Source organism: Pristis pectinata, chromosome 9 (assembly GCF_009764475.1).
Source record: "Pristis pectinata isolate sPriPec2 chromosome 9, sPriPec2.1.pri, whole genome shotgun sequence".
Classification (NCBI taxonomy): Eukaryota; Metazoa; Chordata; class Chondrichthyes; order Rhinopristiformes; family Pristidae; genus Pristis; species Pristis pectinata.
The window spans coordinates 2,402,362-2,426,560 of NC_067413.1; the positions used below are offsets into that span (position 1 = coordinate 2,402,362).

Sequence of the window (24,199 nt, forward strand, 5' to 3'; positions counted from 1 at the left end):
CGCCTGCTCCTTCTCCAGGGACACATGAGCATGGACCTAACCCCAGAAGGGGGGCAGGCAATCGGCTCAGGCAGATCCCAGTAAGTGCTGCTTGGCAGCACTGTTGGTGTCACCTGATGACTGACAGCAGAATGTATTGTTGAAGATTAGTTGGATTGGACTTTTTTGGCTTTTTGGAGACAAGATGTACTTGGATGATGTCCCACATTACAGGGTAGTGGAATGACTTGGTTGGATGTGTATCACAGTCTGGAGTGCAAGTCTTCAATTCCATAATCAGATCACTGTCTGGTCTCACATCCTTTACTGCTCCCATCGTTTACCCCCAATCGGAAGAGGATTTGGCCAACAGTAGTGCATCAGAGGTTGTTGGTCTGAAAGGCAGGGGTAATGTGAGGTGGTCACTTCTACAGGTACAGCTGGGGACAGAACCACCTTCAGCAGGTACTTGGGTAGGCGGCGGTCAGCCAGGTTTACCCATCATGCTGGCTCGCTCACTACCTGCCGCCGACCTCTGCTCTGTCCAAAACCGCAAGAAACTGCAGAGAGTTGTGGACACAGCTCAGCACATCACGGAAATCAGCCTCCCCTCCATGGTCTCTTGTCTATAGTTCTCACTGCCTCAGTAAAGCAGCCAACATAATCAAAGACCCCACCCACCCCGGACATTCTCTCTTCTCCCCCCTCCCATCGGGCAGAAGTTACAAAAGCCTGAAAGCACGTACCACCAGGCTCAAGGACAACTTCTATCCTGCTGTTATAAGACTATTGAACGTCCTCTAGTACGATAAGATGGACTCTTGACCTTATGATTTACCTCATTATGGACTTGCACCTTATTGTCTGCCTGCACTGCACTTTCTCTGTAACTGTAACACTTCATTCTGCATTCTGTTACTGTTTTCCCTTGTACTACCTCAATGCACTGATGTGATGAAATGACCTGTATGGATGGCATGCAAAACATAGTTTTTCACTGTACCTCGGTACATGTGACAATAATGAACCAATTTACCCATTTAGTTTACCACAGGGAGGAGCACTGACTTGTCAGCTGAGGGGGACGGCAAGGGGGATTCAGGAGGAGGTTTCCTTGCCCACATTTGACCTGATGCCATGAGACTCACACTGACCATAAACCCTCCCCAGATCCACCCAGTGACAAGGTCCAATAGAAGAGGAACCCTAACGGGTGTTCCAAGGATAGGGAGGGGTGAGACCATCGAGGGATTTTGAAAACGAAGAGAATTTTGAAATGAACTTGTAGCTGACGGGGTTCAGAGCGGGTCCGTAAGCACAGGGGTGTTGGGTGAACAGGCTTTCTATGTGGGAATGATTTCGTTTACAGTGAAGGTTAGAACAATGGAACGTCAGCAGGCTGTCTGATTTACAGCATTTATCTTTAGAGCTTTATATTAAAACTGGAACAAAGCACATCCTTTCTGCAGCCAAAAGTAAAAAAGAATATTCAAAATCTAACAGATATTATGTTTCATCAGCAGAGAGATGTTGGGGTGGGAATGAAATACATGTGAGACTGACTGGAAGTACTAATGGTCACCAGTGTGTCTTTCTGGCTCTCACACTGGGTCCCCTTCTCAGCTCCATGCCCCCCCACCCTGTCACCAGATGTGAAGTATCCACCTGCCCCCCCCCCCCCCCCCCCACCCCTCTCCCACCCCTGGCTCCAACCTCATTTTCCTCTCCAACGTCCTGGGTTGTCATCTCCTGAAAACATCACCTCAGCAGCCTGGTTCCTTCCTGTGACACAGCAGTAATTATAAGGCTGGTTGAAGCCACAAATGACATCCTGTGGTGCATTATCCCTCCCGGGTCTCCAGAATCAGATTCGAGCAGAGCAGTGGGCTAGGCACGCATCCTTGAGGTGCGCCTGTGTTGACTGTCAGCGAGGAGGAGGTGTCACTACCGCAGACTGTGGTCTCCCGATGAGGAAATCGAGGACCCAGTTGCAGAGGGAGGTACAGAGGTCCCAGGTTTTGAAGCTTGGTGATTAGTACTGAGGGGATGACGGTGTTGAATGCTGAGCTGTAATCGATAAACAGCAGCCTGACCTATACCCAGCCTTGGTAGTCATGTCCACACCCTGACTCACACCTTCCGGGACTTCATTTTTCTAAAGTCTTCTCTGAAGTCATCCATCCTGCTTCATACTTCCTCCTTTGTCTCTAATTATGCCTCATGGAACAATGAAGGAGGCCTTTCGGCCCATTGTGTCCATGCCAGCCCTCTGTTGCTCTCTAACAATCTGAAAAATTCTTCCACTTTAGGAGTTTGCCGAGGTGCCTGTTGATTCTGTTCCCCCAACCCCCCCCCACCCCCCGTCCTCAGCCAGCTCCTCCCAGATCACTTGTTGTGTGAAAACATGATCTCATGTCACCTCTGGGCATTTAATCACATCTAATTCCACTGGTCTCTTTAATCAAAACCTCAAATGATTTTGAACTGTCAATGTCAATCCTCTTATAGTATCATAGAATTGGGATAGTACAGAAGAGACCATTTGGCCCATCAAGTCTATGCTGGCCCCTGGCCAACTATTCCATCAGTCCCCCACTCTTTCTCTGTGGCCATGAAGGTTATTTGCTCCGATCCAATTTGCTGATTGCCTGTTCCTTCCATACGCGCCACAGGCAGAGTGAACAAGGAGACACAGGAGACTGCAGATGCTGGAATCTGGAGCAACACACACAAAAAGTGCTGGAGGAACTCAGCGGGTCAGGCAGCGTCTGTGGAGGGAAACAGACAGTTGATGTTTCACAGTCCTGATGAAGGGTCTTGACCCGAAACATCAACTGTCCATTTCCCTCCACAGATGCTGCCTGACCTGCTGAGTTCCTCCAGCATCTCATGTGCGAGTGAACATCATTGCCCTTTGTGCAAAAAAACCTTTCCTCACTTCCTCCTTGTACCTTTGGTCCAACATTTTAAATCCATGTTTCCCTGATCCTTGACCTGTCAATTCACCCGATCTAAACCCATCACGACTCCTCCCAATATTCTCTGCCCTGTTAGCACCAGCTCCCCTGAATTCTCCACATAACCCTTTCAGCCCCCGAATGATCTTTTTGGATCTTTGCACCCTCCCCAGGTTCCTAATGTCGAACTCCCTGTCTTTTCCAGATCAAAGCAGATGCCATCATTATTTGCCCGAAAGCTTGTTCCAGTTGTTTTGCTTTGCCCAAGTCCTGCAGTGAGATCGCCTGATGCTTCACTGTGTTACTTCTCTCAGCTTCTGTCAAAATAAACTCTGTGACAAGATTGGGCCCCACATTCTGTCTCAATAAGCTTCAGCTGTTGGCCAATTCTTTTTTAGATCATTGGTCAAGGCTACGCCTTGCTTCAAAGGCACTGGTCAGAATCACCCCATCTGCCTGCAGATCAAAAACGACAAGTAGCTACTGTTTTTATGAGGGGATTAAAAATATTGAGAGAAGATTACACACTGGTTTGAATATCGGAGTGATTTATATTCATCGGTAATTTGTGGCACATTTGTAAGACGAGGAAATTACAATTGTTGGACAATTAGCGATTGAGACAAGGACAAACTAGAACAGGTGCAAGTCTAAAAATTAGAATTCATCGCATGAGAAGGGACTCGGAGATCATGTTACTGAATGATTTTGTTTTAAAAATAAAGTTTTCAGAGGTTAGTTTTGGGGATTAGGGTAGAGACAGAGCTGACTGCAACGCAATACTTCACAAGTTTTTTTCTGTCTGAGCGATGCTGCAGCCCAGTTAATGATCAAATGACCCACCTGCAAGGGTTTCCTTCCCCCAGTGGTGTCCATTCCAATGTCTCGAAGGTAACATTAACCAGACAAAGTAAAAGGGGGCGACCATTCCTCCTGCTTCATCAACAGACAGTGAAACAAATAATGACTTTGTGGGTAAAGTGTGTAAAATATAATTCCATGTAGAAGTGGGTTAGTTCACCAAGGACATGTCGAGGAGCTGAGGGAGGTTGGAACGAGGCTTGAGTGGGGTATAAAGACTACCTCGGATTGGTTGGACGGATCAGTCTGTTTCTCTGCTCTGCATTCTGAGTATCTCTAAACACCCCCAGCGTAGGGAGCAGAAACCTGCGACCTCCTTGGATCACTGGAATGGGGTCTTTGGTCCAGTCAGTCTATGTTGACCATCAAGCACCCATTTACACTTATCCTACACCGGGGTCACAGACCTCGGCTTCAAAACCTGCTCTGTCATTCATCCCCTTGTGGGAATCAATTCCAAAGACGTACGGGTTAGGAAGTTGTGGGCATGCTCTGTTGGCGCCGGAAGCGTGGTGACACTTGCGGGCTGCCCCCAGCATATTCTCAGTAGCGCAAAAAGATGCATTTCACTGTGTGTACATGCACACGTGACTAATAAATAAATATCTTATCTTATCAATGTTACCCAATGATAACTTTGTTCTGAACCTCTGTCGATGGTCTGCAAGGGGTTGCTCGGTGTTAAACAGTGTACAGGGAACAGACTGGTCAAAACAGAACCCACGTGTCATTTTATTTTTATGTCATAAGGATGGTGATGGATGCAGATTCCAAAGGAAGTTGGATCCCTGGTGGGGACAATGTTGTAAGGAAAAGGACAAGGTGAGACGAAAGTTCTTCCAAAGAGGCAGCACAGGTAGACTAATAAGTTATAAGAGTTATACAGCATGGAGGACAGGCCCTTCGGCCCAACTTGTCTGTGCTGACCAGTTGCCTAACTGAGCTGTTTGCCTGTGTTTGGCCCATATCCCTCTAAACCTTTCCTATCCATGAACCTTTCTAAATGTCTTTTAAATGTACTAACTGTACCCGACTCTGCCACTTCCTCTGGCAGCTCGTACCATACTCCCACCACCCTCAGTGTGAAAAACCTGCCCCTTAGGTCCCCTTTAAATTTTTCCCCTCTTACCTTAAACCTGTGCTCTCTAGTTTTAGACTCCCCTACCCTGGGGAAAACACTGTGACCCTCCACCTTATCGATGTCCCTCATGATTTTATAAACCTCTATCAGGTAACCCCTCAACCTCCTTCGCTCCAGGGAAAACAGTCCCAGCCTGTCCAGCCTCTCCTTATAACTCAAGCCCTTCAGTCCCGGCAACAACCTCGTAAATCTTTTTTGCACTCTCTCTAGTTTAATGACATCCTTCCTGTAGCAAGGCGACCAGAACTGCACGCAGTACCCCAAGTGTGGCCTTCCCAACGTCTTGTACTTCCGTGCTTTAGGATCCACTTGTAGTTACACATTCATATGTTTCTACATATTAGACAGGGCAGACAATTTTCCAGAGCCTAAACATCTCTTCCGAACCCTTGGTGGTTGCTCTGGGGGAATCCTGGAAGGAATCCATATATTTTTCACTAACCAGGAAGCAGAAGAACTGAAGGAAGTTTCACTGTGCTTGTCCTGGACATTGAGAAACACCAGCATCGTTTCACCGGCTGGTAATTGTGGAAGGACACGGAAAGGCCAATCGTTCCACCAAGTCTTTCCCATCCCAGCATTGTGGCAGCTGCCTAATTCATTCCCAAATCCGATAACAAATGAGACATCTTTATCTTTATTAGTCACATGTATATCGAAACACACAGTGAAATGCATCTTTTGCGTAGAGTGTTCTGGGGGCAGCCCGCAAGTGTCGCCACGCTTCCAGTGCCAACATAGCATGCCCACAACTTCGTAGCCTGTACGTCTTTGGATTGTGGGAGGAAACTGGAGCACCCGGAGGAAACCCACACAGACATGGGGAGAATGTACAAACTCCTTACAGACAGTGGCCGGAATTGAACCCAGGTCACTGGCGCTGTAAAGCATTATGCTAACCGCTACACTACCGTGCCGCCAGAAATGATCATTTCTGCTTCTACTCACCCTGGGTGCACTGCGAGGACTATCAGATAAAAGCAAACAGAACTTTGTTCAATAATTAACATTACCCAACAGCAACAAGGCAGGTCCTGGTGACCCTTTAACACAAAACACAGAACAGTACATCATAGGAACAGGCCCTTCGGCCCACAATGTCTGTGCTGAACATGATGCCAAATTAAACTGAATCTCTTCTGCCTGCACGTGATCCACATCCCTCCATTCTCTGCACATTCATGTGTCTGTCTAACAGCCTCTTAAACCCCTCTATTGTATCTGCCTCCACCACCTCCCCGGTACCACTCTCTGTGTAAAAAAAATTTGTCCTGCACATCTCCTTTAAACTTTCCCCCTCTCACCTTAAATGCATGCTCTCTAGTACTTGATATTTTTACCCCGGGAAAAAGATCCTGACTGTCTACTCCATCTATACCCCTCATTTTATAAACTTCTATCAGGTCTCCCCTCAGCCTCTGATGCTCCAGAGTAAACAATCCAAGTTTGTCCAACCTCTCCTTATAGCTCATGCACTCTAATCCAGGCAGCATCCTGGTGAACCTCTTCTGCACCCTCTTCAAAGCCTCCACATCCTTCCTGTAATGGGGCGACCAGAAATGCACACAATACTTCAAGTGCGGGCGAACCAAAGTTTTATACAGCTGCGCCATGACTTCCTGACTCTTATACTCAATGCTGCAAACTTCTCTGCTATTTGAGAAGTTTCACTGTGAAGCTTATCTATAAAGGGAAAATAGACAAATGCATTATAGTTCCAAACATTGTTAAATGTTCCCCAAACGGTGAATAAATCGAAAACAACATAAAAGTCAGAGATAGGAACAGGTTACTTAGTCCATTGAAGGCCAAGTCTCCAATCCATGACTGAACCCAATCACCAAAGACTCTTACAAATTTCTACAGATGTACAGTGGAGAGCATTCTGACTGGTTGCATCACCGCCTGGTATGGAGGCTCCAATGCACAGGATCGCAAGAAGCTGCAGAGGGTTGTAGACTCAGCCAGCCCCATCAGGGGCACAACCCTCCCCACCATCGAGGACATCTTCAAGAGGCGGCACCTCAAGAAGGTGGCATCCATCACGAAGGACCCTCACCACCCGGGACATGCCCTCTTCTCGTTACTACCATCGGGGGGGGGGAGGTACAGGAGGCTGAAGACCCACACTCAATCATTCAGGAACAGCTTCTTCCCCTCCGCCATCAGATTTCTGAACGGTCCATGAACCCATGAACACTACCTCGTTATTCCTTTTTGTTTGCAATATTTAGTTATTTTTGTAATTTATAGATTTTTACGTCTTTGCTCTGTACTGCTGCTGGAAAACAACAAATTTCACATCATATAAGTCAGTGATAATAAACCTGATTCCCATTCTGATAAACTTTCACTTCAAGGTACCCAACTGTATTCTGAATATGCCTCTTGTTGTTCCTTCCACCTTGCCTGGAGGACTATTCCAAGCATTTATTACTCTTAACGTCACTATTGCAACAACCTGTATTTATGTAGTGCCTTCAGTTCAGAGATGACCAAAACCTGAAAAAGAGCAGTATGTTTTAAGGAGCATCTTATGTAAGAGACAGGTTGGGAGGCAGAGAGCTTTGGCCCCAGCAGTTCTCATTTCTATAGCCACCTATTAACCTTTAATTCTATCCTAATTTTGCATTACGAATTGCAGTTAATCTTAAAATATTACTTGTCTGTTGTAGACAAGTAATTTTATCCAGTAGATTTCAAAGAGCTCCCCGTGATTTGCCGATATCAGACGTTTTGCAAAACTAATATTTCTTTGTAATTCATAGAGTCACAGAGTGTTACAGCACAGAAACAGGCCCTTCGGCCCATCATATCCATGCGGATCTTTTTGCTCGTCTACACTAATCCCTCTTAAGATAAGATATCTTGATTAGTCACATGAACATCGAAACACACAGTGAAATGCATCTTTTGCGTAGAGTGTTCTGGGGGCAGCCCGCAAGTGTCGCCATGCTTCTGGCACCAACATAGCATGCCCACAACTTCCTAACCTGTACGTCCTTGGAATGTGGGAGGAAACCGGAGCACCCGGAGGAAACCCACGCAGACACGGGGAGAACGTACAAACTCCTTATGGACAGCGGCCGGAACTGAACCCGGGTTGCTGGCGCTGTAATAGCGTTACACTAGCTGCTACACTACCGTGCCTGCCCACTTGTCTGCATTAGGATTGTATCCTTCTACGCCTTGCCTGTTTAAATTCTGTCCAAACATCTCTTAAACATAGAGATTGTGTCGGATTCCATCACCTCCTCTGGCAGCGCATTCCAGAGATCACCCACTCTCTGTGTAAAAACTTACTCCTCAGATTCCCTTTTAAACCTCCTTCATATCAACGTTCAAACTCTGCTCTCTTGTTCTTGATTCCCCTACCATGGGAGAGTGGGCTGGTGCAATGTTGACACAGCAGGAACCAGAGGCAGTGATAACAGGTTGACTTGACAGTCAGTTCCCCGCTGGTCTTCAGCTGTTCAGTACAACGCATGCAGGGTGTGGTCAACAGTGCCAGCCTGACCTCAGCGCCAACTCCACTGCCTGGATCCTAACCCTCGTCACCTTCACCCTTCCCTCCCACACTCCCTCACCTATAACGCCATCCGCACTTAGAGTCATAGAATACGGAAACAGGCCCTTCAGCCCAACTGGTCCATGCTGGCCCAGATTGAGCCTGTCCTTGAGCCTGGTGGTACATGCTCTCAGGCTTTTGTATCCTCTGCCCGATGGGAGAGGGGAGAAGAGAGAATGTCTGGGGTGGGTGGGGTCTTTGATTATGTTGGCTGCTTTACCGAGGCAGTGGGAAGTGTAGACAGAGTCCAAGGAGGGGAGGCTGGTGTCCGTGATGCGCTGGGCTGTGTCCACAACTCTCTGCAGTTTCTTGCGGTCTCGGGCAGAGAAGTTGCCGTACCAAGCCGTGATACATCCAGATAGGATGCTTTCTGTGATGCATCGATAAAAATTGGTGAGGGTCATCAGGGACATGGAGAGGAAAGGTTTAGAGGGATATGGGCCAAACGCAGGCAAACGGGACTCGCTCAGTTAGACAACTTGGTCAGCAGGGACAAGTTGGGCTGAAGGGCCTGTTTCCGTGCTGGGTTCTAGATCTGTTGCTGCATTCCCTTATTAGGGAGAAAGTTATTTCCTCATTCTTTTCTGTACTCACAAGCCCTGTGAGGATGACGGAGGGTCAGATCCACCCAACACACATCCTTAGAAAGATAATGACAAATATTAAGCTGCACATTGTTTCCTTCTGGTATTTTACTTCACCAGCTGTGCCCATCCCAGTCCGTTGTGTGGATGCACTCAGCCAAGGCGGATCGTTTCTCTAATAAACCTTTGCTCAGCGTTCCCAACAGGTGGGAGCCAATAATGGACACAGTTTGAAGGGGCAGGGCTGCAGGGGTCTCCAACTGTCCAGGGGGAGGGGAGCCCGAGAGTTTCCTAAAATATTGCAACACAATTTGAGATCAGATCTCCGCCTCGCACCCCGATGGTTCAGAAATTTAGGGCGGTTTTGCTGATGACTCATCCTGTACACTGTATTTGCTCAGGCAGCTTGTAGTCACCAGAATAGAGGATACAGTGGCTTTAAACCCTACCCATTCTCAGTCAGAGCAATTACACTAGAACATCAAGGAACACATTTTAAATTTAAATTGTTGCAAGCATTGTAAATGAGTAAATAAAGTTATTGTTTAAACAAAACTTTAGAGTCTAGATGGGCCCTCCCAACAGTTTAAAGTTCCATGAACTATTTAAGATTTCTTTATTAGTCACATGTACATCGAAACACACAGTGAAATGCCTCTTTTGCAATAGAGTGTTCTGGGGGCAGCCCGCAAGTGTCGCCACGCTTCCGGCGCCAACATAGCATGCCCACAACTTCCTAACCCGTACGTCTTTGGAATGTGGGAGGAAACCGGAGCACCCGGAGGAAACCCACGCAGACATGGGGAGAACATACAAACTCCTTACAGACAGTGGCAGAATTGAACCCGGGTTGCTGGCGCTGTAATAGCGTTACGCTAACCGCTGCCCTTTAAGGGAGACACAACAGACGGCAGACACTGGAACCTGGAGTAATAAACAATCTGCTAGAGGAGCTCAGTGGGTCGAGCAGCATCTGTGGGGGGAGAGGAATTGTCGACGTTTCTGGTCAAGGTCCTGCGTCAGGACTGAGAGTGGGGAAGGGAGATGGGCAGCATAACGAGGAGAGGGGGAGGGGTGAGGCAGGAGCCCGAGGTGATTGGAGGAGTGAGGAGAGGCGAAAGGCAGCCAGGTTACCCCAGGTAGGGGAGAGGATGGGACTCCTGTCTCACCCCACCCCCTTCCTCTTTATACCCTCTCTCCTCTTAGTCCTGATGCAGGGTCTCAACCCGAAACGTCGACAATTCCTCTCCCCCCACAGACGCTGCTCAACCCGCTGAGTCCCTCCAGCAGATTGCTGCTGTTGACTTTAAGTTTGTCTATGGATGATCCCGGTGACATGTTAATGGAATAACTACTTGTTATTGAAAATGTTGATGAACTTTCTGTTTTCATATATTTTATTTTTTTATGAATAAAGTATATTGGGTGATAATAATTAACTGACAGGACACTTTGGGGCCACCTGCTCTTTTTGCCAAACGACAACCTTTCAAGGATCCCACAGGGCAGATTAAAAACATTGCACATGTTTACCAAACCCTGGCCATTCAGCCCATCACCCCTGTGAAAAGGCTGCCCAGTTACTCCTGCAAAAATTCTCCTTCACCTTGCAAGAAGCGAGATGCTGGGGGAACCTGTGGGGGGGGGGGGTGGGTGCAGATGGACAGGTGATGTTTCGGGTCGAGACCCTTCACCTGGACTGAAAGATCGAGGGGAGATGGCCGGTGTAAAGAGGTGAGGGGGAGGGGAGGGGCAGGAGCTGGCAGGTGATGGGTGGATCCAGGTGAGGAGGGGGTGATAAGCAGATGGGGGAGGGGAGTTTGGGGATGGCGACAGAGGCCTCCATCTGCCTATCACCGCCCCCCCCCCCATCAGGATCCACCTATCAGCTGCCAGCTCTTGGAGTCACACAGCACGGAAACAGGCCCTTTGGCCCAACTTGACAATGCTGACCAAAGCGCCCACCTAAACCAGTCCCCTTTGCCCGGGTTTGGCCCATATCCCTCCAAACCTTTCCTCTGGAGGCTCTCTCCCCAACACCTCACCCCCTTACACCAGCTACCTCCCCTCTCATCCGTCCAGGGGAAAGGTCTCCACCTGAAACATCTCCCCCCACAGACGCAGCCTGACCCGCTGAGTTCCCCCAGCACCTTGTGTTTTGCTCCAGATTCTAGCGTGTGCCCTCTCTGTCTCTCCCCTTTTACATATCCAGTTTCATGGAAACATTGAGAGTTACTCACAACCTTCCAACACTAAATGCGAAGGACACTAATTCATCTTAAACTCTGTTTAGCAACGCAGCACCCAGTGTTGTCTCTACACGCAGTTAGGAAATTTGAGTGTGTAAGATGTGCCCGTGTTTACTGGGAGTAGGGACTCCGCAAGAAAAGAATGTCAGGCACTCTCACTGTAAGGAAAGGTATGTTTGGGCTTGTACATTGCCTTTTATTCCTGGATTTCATTCCCTGGCCGAGGGCCAAGGAGTTCAATGTACAACCACCGAAGTTTCCCAGAACTTTCGATATTTTACCATCCCTCTTGTTGGGGAGGTTGTCATGGGGGCGAGTCACCGGAGCGGCCAGAACTTGCTCAGGGGGAGAAAAACTCACAGAAAGTGCAAAAGCTCTAGGATTTTATCCACCTTTCTGTGTGTGCGAAGTACGGTTGGCCGGAGCCCGATCCTATCCCTCATTTCAAGCCAACTCACTCGCATTACTCTGCAGGAGTGCATGCAATTTAATGTTCAGCCAAATGTACTTACTCGCGGAATGCAAACGCGCAGTTTGCAGTTAATGGTCAGAAAAAATATAACTTTTGCAACAAAAATGAGGCTTCAAATATAAATTCCAATTAGGGCATTTTTTTTAACGAGGTTCTAAATATAGAATTTGGAACAATGATTACTGCCAGAGCCGCTCAGCCAGGATTTCCTCGCGTCTCCCAGTTCCTGGGCAGGGAGAGGGTGTGTGGTTGGTCTGCAGGGAGGGAGGGAGGGAGCGCAGTGCTCGGGAAGATGGCGAGAGGGTCCAGGGCACGTCTGCTGCTCTGGGCGGTGCTGCTCCAGTCCGGCCGGGCAGCCGGTGGTCAATCGGCGCCCGATCGCCTCAACGGCTTCAGCCTCCACCCGCCCTACCTGAACATCGCCCAGGGGGCCGACATCTCGGCCACGGCCACTTGTGGAGAGGACGGGACGGGCCGGCCCCGGGTGGACCTGTACTGTAAACTGGTCGGCGGGCCGGCCGCCGGCGCCTCCAGCCAGACCATCCAGGTATCGGGGGGGGGAGCAGGGTGGTCGGGCAGAGGGGGGCTGGCAAACATCCGATGGGCCGAGTGCCCCGAGCCCGCGCTGCGTGGCTTTTATTGGAAGGTGCGCGGAGGGAGCCGCGTTTGTTCCGAGTGAGGGGGGGTTCTGGAAGGGGAGGTTGGAGAGTGAGTGTCGGGGGGGGGGGAGCCGGCGGAGGGGTTGTGTGGGAGTGAGTGGGGAGGGAGTCAGTGTGTGACTGTGTGTGGACTGTGTGTGAGGCAGTGTGAGTGAGCACGCAGTGAGTGTGTAAGCCACCGTTGAACCTTGCCCCTCCCGGGACAGTCCCGGACACCCACCGGCCGCGGTGACCCAGTGTCCGGCCCCCCCGAGCGGTCAGCAGGAAGCCCAGTGAGGGTGGTCCAGAGTGGGGGGAGGGGACAGGGTGCAGGGCTCCGGCCCCTGCCCCTGCCCACCCCTCCTGGGAGTGGCCACTGTCCAGCTGCTCCCCATCCCCCCTGCGATTGCCCCAGTCGGTACATTTGTACCCCGCCCTGCCCCATTGCAGGCGGGGGTCGGAAGGGGACGTTTCTGGGGGGTGCAGGTGTTGCAATGCAACAACAACTGCACGTCTGCACCAGCCCAGGACTGGGGTCAAGTGTCCAGCCCTGGGGTCAAAGTTCCAGCCCCAGGTCAAGTGTCTGGCCCCGGGGTCAAGTGTCTGACTCCTGATCATGTCTGGTCCCCAGGTCAAGGGTCCGGACCCCGGGTCAAGCGTCTGGCCCCATCAGCAGGACGCTGCCATGAAGACCACCAGTGCTCGGGGCTGGGGGGCCAGGCAGCGTCCGTGGGGAGTGAATTCATGCTCCATATCTCTCCCCCTCCCTCCACAGGCGCTGACCGACCTGCTGGGTACCTCCAGGTGTATCCTCTGCCTTTTGCAGGGGTTTTGTGGGTCAGAATGCGGGTTCCCTCTGAGCGTGGGCGGGGGACTCTGGCTGTGGCTTCATCCATGGGTCACCTTCAGGTCAGATGGACGGGTCAGTCCGTCCCAGGACAGGGCGGGGAGGGGTTGGGGTGGTGACTGAGTCCATGGATCAGGAGCCCAGTGTGGGTCTCTCCTCCTGATAAAGTGCCCACCCACAGCACAGGAACGGGAACAGGCCCTTCAGCCCACAATCAGCCATGATCCAATGGCAGAGCAGACTCGATGGGCCGAATGGCCTGATTCTGCTCCTATATCTTCTGGTCTGCGCCGAACACGATGCTAAATTAACCTAAATCCCTTCTGCCTGCACATGATCCACATCCCTCCATTCCCTGCATATTCATGTGTCTTTCTAACAGCCTCTTAAATGCCACTAAGGTATCAGCTTCCACCCCTGGCAGCCCGTTCCAGGCACCCACCGCTCTCTGTGTAAAACAAAACCTGCCCCGCACATCTCCTTTAAACTTTGCCCCTCTCACCTTAAATGCGTGTCATCTGGTATTTGACATTTCTACCCTGGGAAAAACATTTTGACTGTTTACACTGTTAGTGCCGCTAATAATTTTATAAACTTCTATCAGGTCTCCCCTCAGCCTCCACCGCTCCAGAGGAAACAGCCCAAGTTTGTCCAACCTCTCCTTATAACTCACACCCTCTAATCCAGGCAGCATCCTGGTGAACCTCTCCTGCACCCTCCCCAAAACCTTCCTGTAATGGGGCGACCAGAAATGCACACAATACTCCAAGTGTGGCCCAACCAAAGTTTTACACAACTTGTTGTGCAAAAGTTGTCTTTCTGAGCTGGTTCCAGTTGCCTGCATTTGGCCCATATCCCGCTAAAGCTTTCCTATCCATGTAGCGTCCAAATATCTTTTAAATGTAGTAATTGTACCCACCTCTACCACTGCTTCTGACAGCTCATTCCATATCCCCACCACTCTCTGTGTAAAAAAACAAAGTTGCCCTTAAAGTTCCTCTTAAATTTTTCCCCTCTCACCTTAAACCTGTGTCCTCTAGTTGTAGACTCCCCTGCTCTGGGGAAAAGACTATGACCATCCACCTCATCGATGCCCCTCATGATTTTATAAACCTCTATTAGGTCACCCCAGCCCATCCAGTCTGTCCTTGTAACCCAAGCCCTCCAGTCCCGATAACATCCTTCTGAATCCTTTCTGCACCTTCTCCAGTTTACTGACATCCTTCCTCTAGCTGGACGACGGGAATTGCGCACAATACTCCAAGTGCAGCCTCACCAGCACCTTGTACATGGTGCCAGGATGCAGAGAATACCCCAGTCCTGATGCAGGGTCTTGACCTGAAACGTTGACCATCCCTCTTCCTCCACAGATGCTGCCCAATCCTCCAGCACTTTGTTTTTTGCCCCGGATTCCAGCATCCGCAGCCTCTTGTGTCCCCTATGGCCACCTCCTGCCCTGTCTGCAGAAGAGCCTGTGGCTCAGATAAGTCACCACAGGTGGAAGCAAGTCATCTGCAAGCCACACAGATTGCTTGAGACAAAATAAATTGGTAAATTGGTTTATTACTGTCACATGTACTGAGGTACAGTGAAAAACTTCCCTTGCCTACTGGTCACACGGATCAATTCATTACATGGTGCATTGAGGTAGTACAGGGGAAAACAATAACAGAATGCAGAATAAAGTGTTACAGTTACAGAGAAAGTGCAGTGCAGGCTGACAATAAGGTGTAAGGTCATAACAAGGCAGATTGTGAGGTCAAGAGTCCATTTTATCGTACTAGGGGACTGTTCAATAGTCTTATAACAGCGGGATAGAAGCTGTCCTTGAGCCTGGTGGTGCGTGTCCTCAGGGTCCTGTATCTTCTGCCCAATGGGAGAGGAGAGAAGAGAGAATGTCCGGGGTGGGTGGGGTCTTTGATTATGTTGGCTGCTTTACCGAGGCAGTGAGAAGTGTAGACAGAGTCCATGGAGGGGAGGCTGGTTTCCGTGATGTGCTGAGCTGTGTCCACAACTCTTTGCAGTTTCTTGCGGTCACGGGCAAAGCAGTTACTGTACCAAGCTGTGATGTATCCAGATAGGATGTTTTCTAAGCTGCATCGATAAAAATTGGTGAAGGTCAAAGGGGATATGCTGAATTTCTTTAGCATCCTCAAGAAGTAGAGGCACAGGTGAGCTTTCTTGGCCGTTGGATCTACGTGGTTGGACCAAACAGGCTATTGGTGACATTCACTCTTTGGAACTTTAAGTTCTCAACCCGCTCGACCTCAGCACCGTTGATGTAGGCAGGAGCATGTGCACTGGCCCCCTTCCTGAAGTCAATGACCTGCTCTTTTGTTTTGCTGACATTGAGGGAAAGGTCTACGTGACAAGTCACAAGATGACATGACAGTCACGTGATTGGGCAAGGGATGGGCCACACAGAATTGGTCTGATCACCGGTACAGTACAAGTTAAATGATGGGATGATTGGCCACACAATTGAACCCTTCTATTTCCATTTCCTGCTCTTTGCTTGATGCTGTGTGTACGTGGACAGCTCACAGCTCCGCCTTAGCACCACCCCTCCCATCCCTCCACCCCCTCTCTGCCTGCGATCCAAGCAAAAGTTTGTCCCACTTTCCTCCAGCTGAATGTCGGGAAGACCGATGCCATTGACTTTGGTGGTATTCTGCCACTAATTCTGGCTCGTACCACGTGACTGAAGTCGACGTCGTGCTGGGCTTCTGATGTCATACCCACTCCATCGCTTGGCCGGCCTGCCTCTACCAGGTGAAAAGTCTTGGTCTGAGACGTCGACTGTCCATTCCTCTCCGCAGATGCTGAGTTCCCCCGGCAGATCGTCTGTTGCTCCAGATTCCAGCATCTTGTGGCTCCACTTCTGTTTATCTCTCCCACTGCTTGCACCTACCACCTGCTGAAACCCTCAGCTGTCCATCCGTTCATTCCAATGAATGCTGTGCCTCGCGCAGTCTTCAGCTCAGACTTTTAAACCTCACCCTCGCGTTGAAAGCTCTGCATAACTTCAGCCTGTCCATCTCTGTAACTTCCTCTCGCATGACAGTCCTTGAGATCGGAGACACCAGAGATGGCAGATGCAGGCATCTGGGGCAACACACAGTCTGCTGGAGGAACTCAGCGGGTCGAGCAGCATCTGTGGGGGGAAAGGAACCGTTGACGTTTCGGGTCGAGACCCTGCATCAGGTTTTCTTTTGCAAACCTTTGCTTCCATCTCACCCTGGCCTCCAGTCCCATCCCTTCCTGAAGCTCTGGAGTTTCTTGGGTGACTCCCTCCACCTCTCCTTTCCTATAAAATGCTGACCCAACCTCCCTGACTAAGCCTTTAGTCACCCATCTAACATTTTGACCTGCTGTCTAATCTGTTACTGCTTCTGTGAGGCACCTTGAGTCACTTCCTGAGCTAAAGGTTCTGCACTAAAGTGGGTTATTGTTGAGTAGATCCGTACAAAAGTAGAGACACAATTTGGCAGTCACTTCAACGTTCTCAACTAGGGACCGAAACCACACACACAGCAGGGCTTCACACACCTAATTTTGTCAATTGAGGCACCTCAGAGGGTTTACTACTTAGCCTTGTTGTTTTCAGCATAAATGGCCAAAATTGCAACCAATAACTTAAATCATTTTTCCTCATTCCCTTCAGAACTGCTAATCTACACAACAATATTGTTTGTGCTTTGAAGCAGACCCTTGAGAAGTCTTGAAAATATGTTAACGTGCTTTAGAAATGCTTACTCGGAGTTATAGTGTTATACAGCACATCCCTCTAAACCTTACCCACAGAGTCAGAGAGTCGTAGATCTATACAGCACAGAAATAGGCCCTTCGGCCCAACTTGTCCATGCTGACCAAGTTGCCTACCTGAGCTGAGTTCTTGTGTTTTAACCTTCCGGCAGAATATTTTGTCTGATGTGCAGACGTTCGAAACATAAAGGCATAGGAAAAGAGGAAGGAGGAGCACATTCGGCCCCTCGAACCTGCTCTACCATTTACTAAGGTCATGCTGAACTTTTACTTCAGTGCCACCTCCCTGCCCCAGGTCCACATTGAGAGAAATACTCCGTCTATCCGTGGTCTGCTTAATCCTCCTCGTATCCGCCGTCCCTGGAACCTACTTGGAGAACTGTGGCTTCGTTCCCTCTGTGTCGTGTTGCATTGGTTGGCACAAAATGGATGCATTGATTCAACCTACAAAGGGGTTGAGAGAGAAAGGTGTGAGTGTGGCCTCTTCTACATTAGAGTCACAGGGTTACACAGCAGGGAAACCGGCCCAACACATCCATGCCGACCAAGGTGCCTACCTGAACTGGTCCCATTTGCCTGCATTTGGCCCATATCCCTCTAAACCTTTCCTATCCATGTGCCTGTTGAAATATCTTTTAAACATTGTAATTGTACCCACCTCTGCCACTTCCTCTGGCAGCTTGTTCCATACACCCGCCACCCTCTGTGTGAAGAAGTTGCCCTGCAGGTCCCCTTTAAACCTTTACCCTCTCACCCTAAACCTGTGCCCTCTAGTTTTAGACTCCCCTACCCTGGGGAAAACACTGTGACCATCCATCTCATCTGTGCCCCTCATGATTTTATAAACCTCTATCAGGTCACCCCTCAGCCTCCTTTGCTCCAGGGAAAACAGTCCCAGCCTGTCCAGTCTCTTATAACGCCAGCCCTCCAGTCCTGGTGACACCCCTGTGAATCTTTTCTGCGCCCTCTCCAGCTTCCTATAGCCGGGCGACCAGAACTGAACACTGTTCTCCAGGTGCTGCCTCACCGACGTCTTGTACAGCTGTAACGTGACGACCCAGCTCCTGTACTCAGTGCAGGTTGGGTGACTGTTTTGCAGAGACCCTGCACACAGGCTGCAGGAGTGATCCTGAGCTTCCCGATGCCCATGGCTTTAATTCTTCATCCCACCCCACTCTGACCTGGCCATCTGGTGGCCTCCTGAACTGTTAGACTGAGACCCAACGCAAGTTCTAGGAACATCACCTCATCTTCTGCTGGGCACGTTGTAGCCTTCTGGACTCAATATTGAATTCTCCAACTTTAAGTCTTTTTATCAATGTCTATCATCATTTTGTTTCCTTTCTTTGTCAGAATAGTCTGCTGTGCTGGGCATGTTCCACAGCCTCAATATTAACACATTACAGAGGTGAAGAGACATAATCTGCTTCCAATGCTGTTCTGCTACAATAACTCAATTAGTCACACCTTACCAGAGGTATTTCCTTTGTTCTACTATCCCTTCCCCAACTCCTCTGTTTCTCAAATCTAACTCGTGTTCTGTCTTTCCCAGTTCTGATGAAGGTCCCTGGGCCTGAAAATCTCTCCACAGATACTGCCTGACTTCCTGAGTGTTTTCTGTTTTTTTTTCTCAGATTTTCAGCATCTGCAGGTTTTTGATGTGGAACGTGCTGCCCTGGGCATGATTGAGACGGATAGATGAAGGTAGATGAAGGAGAAAGCAAAAGATTATGTTTGGTAGTAGGATCTATCACGTCTAGAGTGTGAGGGAGGGAGTGTGTGAATATTTATATTAACAATTTGGATGAGAATGTAGGTGACATGGTTAGTAAGTTTGCGGATGACACTAAAATTGGTGGTGTGGTGGATAGTGAGGAAAGTTCTCAAAAATTACAGGGAGACCTTCATCAACTGGGCCAATGGGCCAAGGAATGGCAGATGGAGTTTAATTTAGATAAATGTGAGGCATTGCATTTTGGTAAGACAAACCAGGGCAGGACTTGCACAGTGAATGGCAGGGCCCTGGGGAGTGTTGTAGAACAGAGAGACCCAGGGGTACAGGTACATAGTTCCCTGAAAGTGGCGACACAGGTAGACAGGGTGGTGAAGAAGGCGCTTGGCACGCTGGCCTTCATCAGTCAGGGTATGGGGTGCAGGAGTTGGGACGTCATGTTACAGCTGTACAAGACGTTGGTACAGCCACATTTGGAGCACTGTGTACAGTTCTGGTTGCCCTGCTATAGGAAGGATGTCATTAAACTGGAGAGGGTGCAAAAAATAATTTGCAGGGACTGGAGGGCTTGGGTTATAAGGAGAGGCTGGATAGGCTGGGACTGTTTTCCCTGGAGTGAAGGAGGCTGAGGGGCGACCTTATCGAGGTTTATAAAATCGTGAGAGGTGTAGATAAGGTGAATGGTCACCGTCTTTCCCCCAGGGCGGGGTAGAGAGCATAGTTGTGAGAAGTTAAAAGGAACCTGAGGGGCAAGTTTTTCCACAGAGGGTGGTGGGTGTGTGGAACAAGCTGCCAGAGGAAGTGGCAGAGGCGGGTACAATTACAATGTTTAAAAGACACTTGGACAGGTCCATGGATAGGAAGGGTTTAGAGGGATAGGGGCCAAACGCAAGCAAATGCAACCAGCTCAAGTAGGCAATTTGGTCAGCATGGACAAGTTGAGCTGAAGGGCCTTTTTCCGTGCTGTTTTGCTCTGTGAAGCTATGACTGTTACGGGCTGAATAGCCTGTTTTAATATGTGTTGGTAATTCACATAATTTGGCACATGGATTCAGTAATTTTCCCCTAATTAGGCCTTTCCAATGAATTGAGTCATCACTTAGCCAAATAATATCAATCACCCGATGTCCAAGGTCCAATTTAATCTGTGGCAGTAGGTTTGGAAATGAGAAGAGCTGAATGTGAACACAGAACAGTACAGTATAGGAACAGGCCCTTCAGCTGCTATATTGGCACCGGAAGCGTGGTGACACTTGCGGGCTGCCCCCAGAACACTCAACGCTAAAGATGTATTTCACTGCGTGTTTGATGTACATGTGACTAATAAAGATATCTTATCTTATAAATGTTTAACTAAACTAATCCCTTCTGCCTGCACAAGGTCCACATCTCTCCATTCTCTACACATCCATTTGCCTATCTAAGATCCTCTTAAACACCTCTATTGTATCTGTCTCCACCACCACACCTGGCAGCAGATTCCAGGCACCCATCACTCTTGATGTAAAAAAAACTTGCCTTGCACATCTCCTTCGAACTTGCCCCCTCTGACCTTAAATACATGCCTTCTAGTTTGAGACAGTTAATGTGCTGGAAATATTGTGAGGTTCTCTCAACTACTGTAACTTACCACAGAAGGAGCTTACCCACAAGTAAAGGAGCTTAGTCTTTACATATTTAGCATGTAAGTCCTTGACTGTGCAACAGTTTTGTAGTATTCTATGAGGAAATGTGGGGAGAATGATTATTTGTATTCCAAGGTCGGCTCACTGCACGCTGAGGAGGAGGAATTTGCTGCTGTGTTGGAATTTTTCTTTTTTATAAGATACCTTTATTAGTCACACGTACATCGAAACACACAGTGAAATACATCTTTTTTATGCAGAGTGTTCTGGGGGCAGCCCGCAAGTGTCGCCACGCTTCCGGCGCCAACATAGCATGCCCACAACTTCCTAACCCGTACGTCTTTGGATTGTGGGAGGAAACCAGAGCACCCGGAGGAAACCCACGCAGACACGGGGAGAACGTACAAACTCCTTACAGACGGTGGCCGGATTTGAATCCGGGTCGCTGGCGCTGTAATAGCATTATGCTAACCGCTACACTACAGTGCCTGCCCTTTTTGTTTTGAAGTGAATCTTGGAGCCTTTACCAGACACTGGAGCTCCAGTGGGACGTTTGATGACAATGTGGGCCAGTGTTTGTCCTGCAGGGCCAGGTTATGGTCACTTCTGTGTGGCACTGTGGTTGATGTATGGATATTTGAGAAAGCAGAGCTCAGCTCAAACAGCAGACGGACATTCTGCCCCTTCATCCAGTCCCTGAATTCAATCCATCTGTCCCTTGGTTTCATCTACCCACTCTTTTGTTGGTTCACAGTTGACCCCCCAGATCCAGCAGCCCTTTGGTGCTGAGGGGGTGGGGTGGGTAGTGTGAAGGTGGGGGTGAGGGGGTGGAGGAGGGGATTAGGGCTGATTGGGGGGTGTTATGGGGGTAGGATGGGATGGCGGGTGGGGGGGGGGTGTCATGGAGTCAGAGTTGTACACCAGAGAAAGAGGCCCTTTGGCCCACCATGTCTATGCTGACCGTCGTGCCTATCGATACTAAGGTCTCCACCTTCACACTCCCCTCCCACCATCTGCCTCTCATTTTGTTTGCCTGCCTCCATCTATCATTCACCTGTCACTGTCTCCCAACTCCACCCCCGCTCCCCTCCCCTGTCATCTCACACTTCTCCTCAGTCCACCAATCACCTCGGGCCCCTGTCTCACCACTCCCCCTCCCCTCTCTATACCGGCCATCTCCCCTCTTCCCCCCACAGCTGCTGCTTGGCCCACTGAGTTCCTCCAGCAGATTGGTTGTTGCCCTCATTCCAGTACCTGTCTGAGGCCTCGTAAACGTTGTTCCTGTTCCTGCCTCCACCTCCTCCTCTGGCAGCTCATTCCAGACACCAACTACTGTGGGAGTGAAACATTTACCCCTCAGGTCCCCTTTAAACCTCCCCCCCTCTCATCACTAGCACCTCTACTTCCTCAGGAGGCTAAAGAAATTCGGTATGTCCCCTTTGACTCTCTCCAACTTTTACCGATGCACCATAGAAAGCATCCTATCTGGGTGTATCACGGCTTGGTACGGCAACTGCTCTGCCCAGGACCGCAAGAAACTGCGGAGAGTTGTGGACACAGCCCAGTGCATCACGGAAACAAGCCTCCCCTCCTTGGACTCTGTCTTGACCTCTCTCTGTCTTGGTGAAGCAGCCAGCATAATCAAAGACCCCACCCACCCGGGACATTCTCCCTTCTCTCCTCTTCCATCAGGTAGAAGATACAGGAGCCTGAGGGCACGTACCACCAGGCTTAAGGACAGCTTCTACCCCACTGTGATAAGACTATTGAACGGTTCCCTTATACAATGAGATGGACTCTGACCTCATGATCTACCTTGTTGTGACCTTGCACCTTATTGCACTGCACTTTCTCTGTAGCTGTGACACTTTACTCTGTACTGTTATTGTTTTTGCCTGTACTACATCAATGCACTCTGTACTAACCCAATGTAACTGCACTGTGTAATGAATTGACCTGTACGATCGGTGCGCAAGACAAGTTTTTCACTGTACCTCGGTACAAATGACGATAATAAACCAATACTAATACCCGTCCCTCTAGTTTTAGACACCCCTACCACGGGAAGCACACTCTGGCTATCTACCCTATCTATGCCCCTCATAGTGTTATGTACCTGGGTAGTGGTGGTGAGTGTGTGTGGTGGGAACGTTGAGGGTGGGGATGGTGACGGTGGGAGCTTGGAGAGTTGTGGGAGGGTAGGGGGTTGTCAATTCCTACTGGCCTTTGTAGGGAGAAGTGTGTCTGAGCATGGTGGTTCCACTACTGAGTGAGTTGGAATCCCACAGCTGAGGCAGTTGCAGATTTTCAGCACAAGTAACTGGAAAATCAGCAATTAAAGCTGATCTCAGTAACGGTGAGCACAGAACCACTGGGTTGTTCTATAAAATGTACCTGGTCCGTTCTTGAGCTGGTCTGCTTTGTATGTGACTCCAGACCCACCAATGTGGTTCATTCTTATGGCAGCTGGAGTTCAATCCGGAGAAGTGTGAGGTGGTACCCTTTGGAAGGACAAACTCCAGGGCAGAGTACAAAGTTAATGGCAGGATTCTGGGCAGTGTGGAGGAGCAGAGGGATCTGGGGGTCCATATCCACAGATCCCTGAAAGTTGCCTCACAGGTGGCTACGGTAGTTAAGAAAGCTTATGGGGTGTTAGCTTTCATAAGTCGAGGGATCGAGTTTAAGAGCCGCGAGGTAATGATGCAGCTCTACAAAACTCTGGTTAGACCATACTTAGAGTGCTGTGTCCTGTTCTGGTCGCCTCATTATAGGAAGGATGTGGAAGCGTTGGAGAGGGTGCAGAGGAGATTTACCAGGATGCTGCCTGGATTGGAGAGGATGCATTATGAGGAGAGACTAAGGGAGCTCGAGCTTTACTCTTTGGAGAGAAGGAGAATGAGGGGAGACATGATAGAGGTGTACAAAATATTAAGAGGAATAGATAGAGTGGACAGCCAGCGCCTCTTTCCCAGGGCACCAATGCTCAATACAAGAGGGCATGGCTTTAAAGTAATGGGTGGGAAGTTGAAAGGAGATATCAGAGGAAGGTTTTTTACCCAGAGAGTGGTTGGTGCATGGAATGCGCTGCCTGGGGTGGTGGTGGAGGCAGGTACATTGGTCAAGTTCAAGAAATTCCTAGATAAGCATATGGAGGAATTTAAAATAGAGGGATATGTGGGAGGAAGGGGTTAGATAGTCTTAGGCAAGGTTTAAAGGTCAGCACAACATTGTGGGCTGAAGGGCCTGTGTTGTGCTGTACTGTTCTATGTTCTATGTTCTATTCTTCACTGCCTTCTGAGCTCAGGCCACTGAGCAAACAAATAAACTAACAACAAAGCAGCCAAGCTGTACATTCAAAGTTCTGTCGCCTTGTCCTCGATCCCCACCCAGCACACCCCCTGCTTGAGAGTCTGCACTGTGCAGCCTGTTCTGCTGTTGGGTTTTAATGGAAGGTTCCGATGGGTTAATCTGGAAGAAACCAGCCTCCCCAACATGGACTCTGTCTACACTTCTCGCTGCCTTGGGAAAGCAGCCGACATAATCATTGTCCCCACCCACCCTGGACATTCTTTCTTCTCCCCCCTCCCATCGGGCAGAAGATACAAAAGCCTGAAAGCACGTACCACCAGGCTCAAGGACAGCTTCTATCCCGCTGTTATGAGACTTTTCAATGGGCCTCCTGTATAATAAAGATAAACTCTTGGTCTCTCGATCTACCCTTGCACCTTATTGTCTGCCTGCACTGCACTTTCTCTGTAACTGTAACACTTTATTCTGCATT

At 49.3% G+C, this 24,199-nt stretch overlaps 1 protein-coding gene across 1 annotated transcript in view; it reads left to right on the forward strand.

Moving 5' to 3' along the window:
* Positions 1-12,100: 12,100 nt before the first annotated feature.
* LOC127574426 (laminin subunit alpha-3-like) overlaps positions 12,101-24,199 on the forward strand; it is a 304,580-nt gene continuing 292,481 nt past the window's right edge. Inside the window, 1 exon segment of the mRNA XM_052023432.1 lies at positions 12,101-12,358. Coding sequence (XP_051879392.1) covers positions 12,104-12,358 — 255 coding nt within the window. The 5' untranslated portion in view covers positions 12,101-12,103.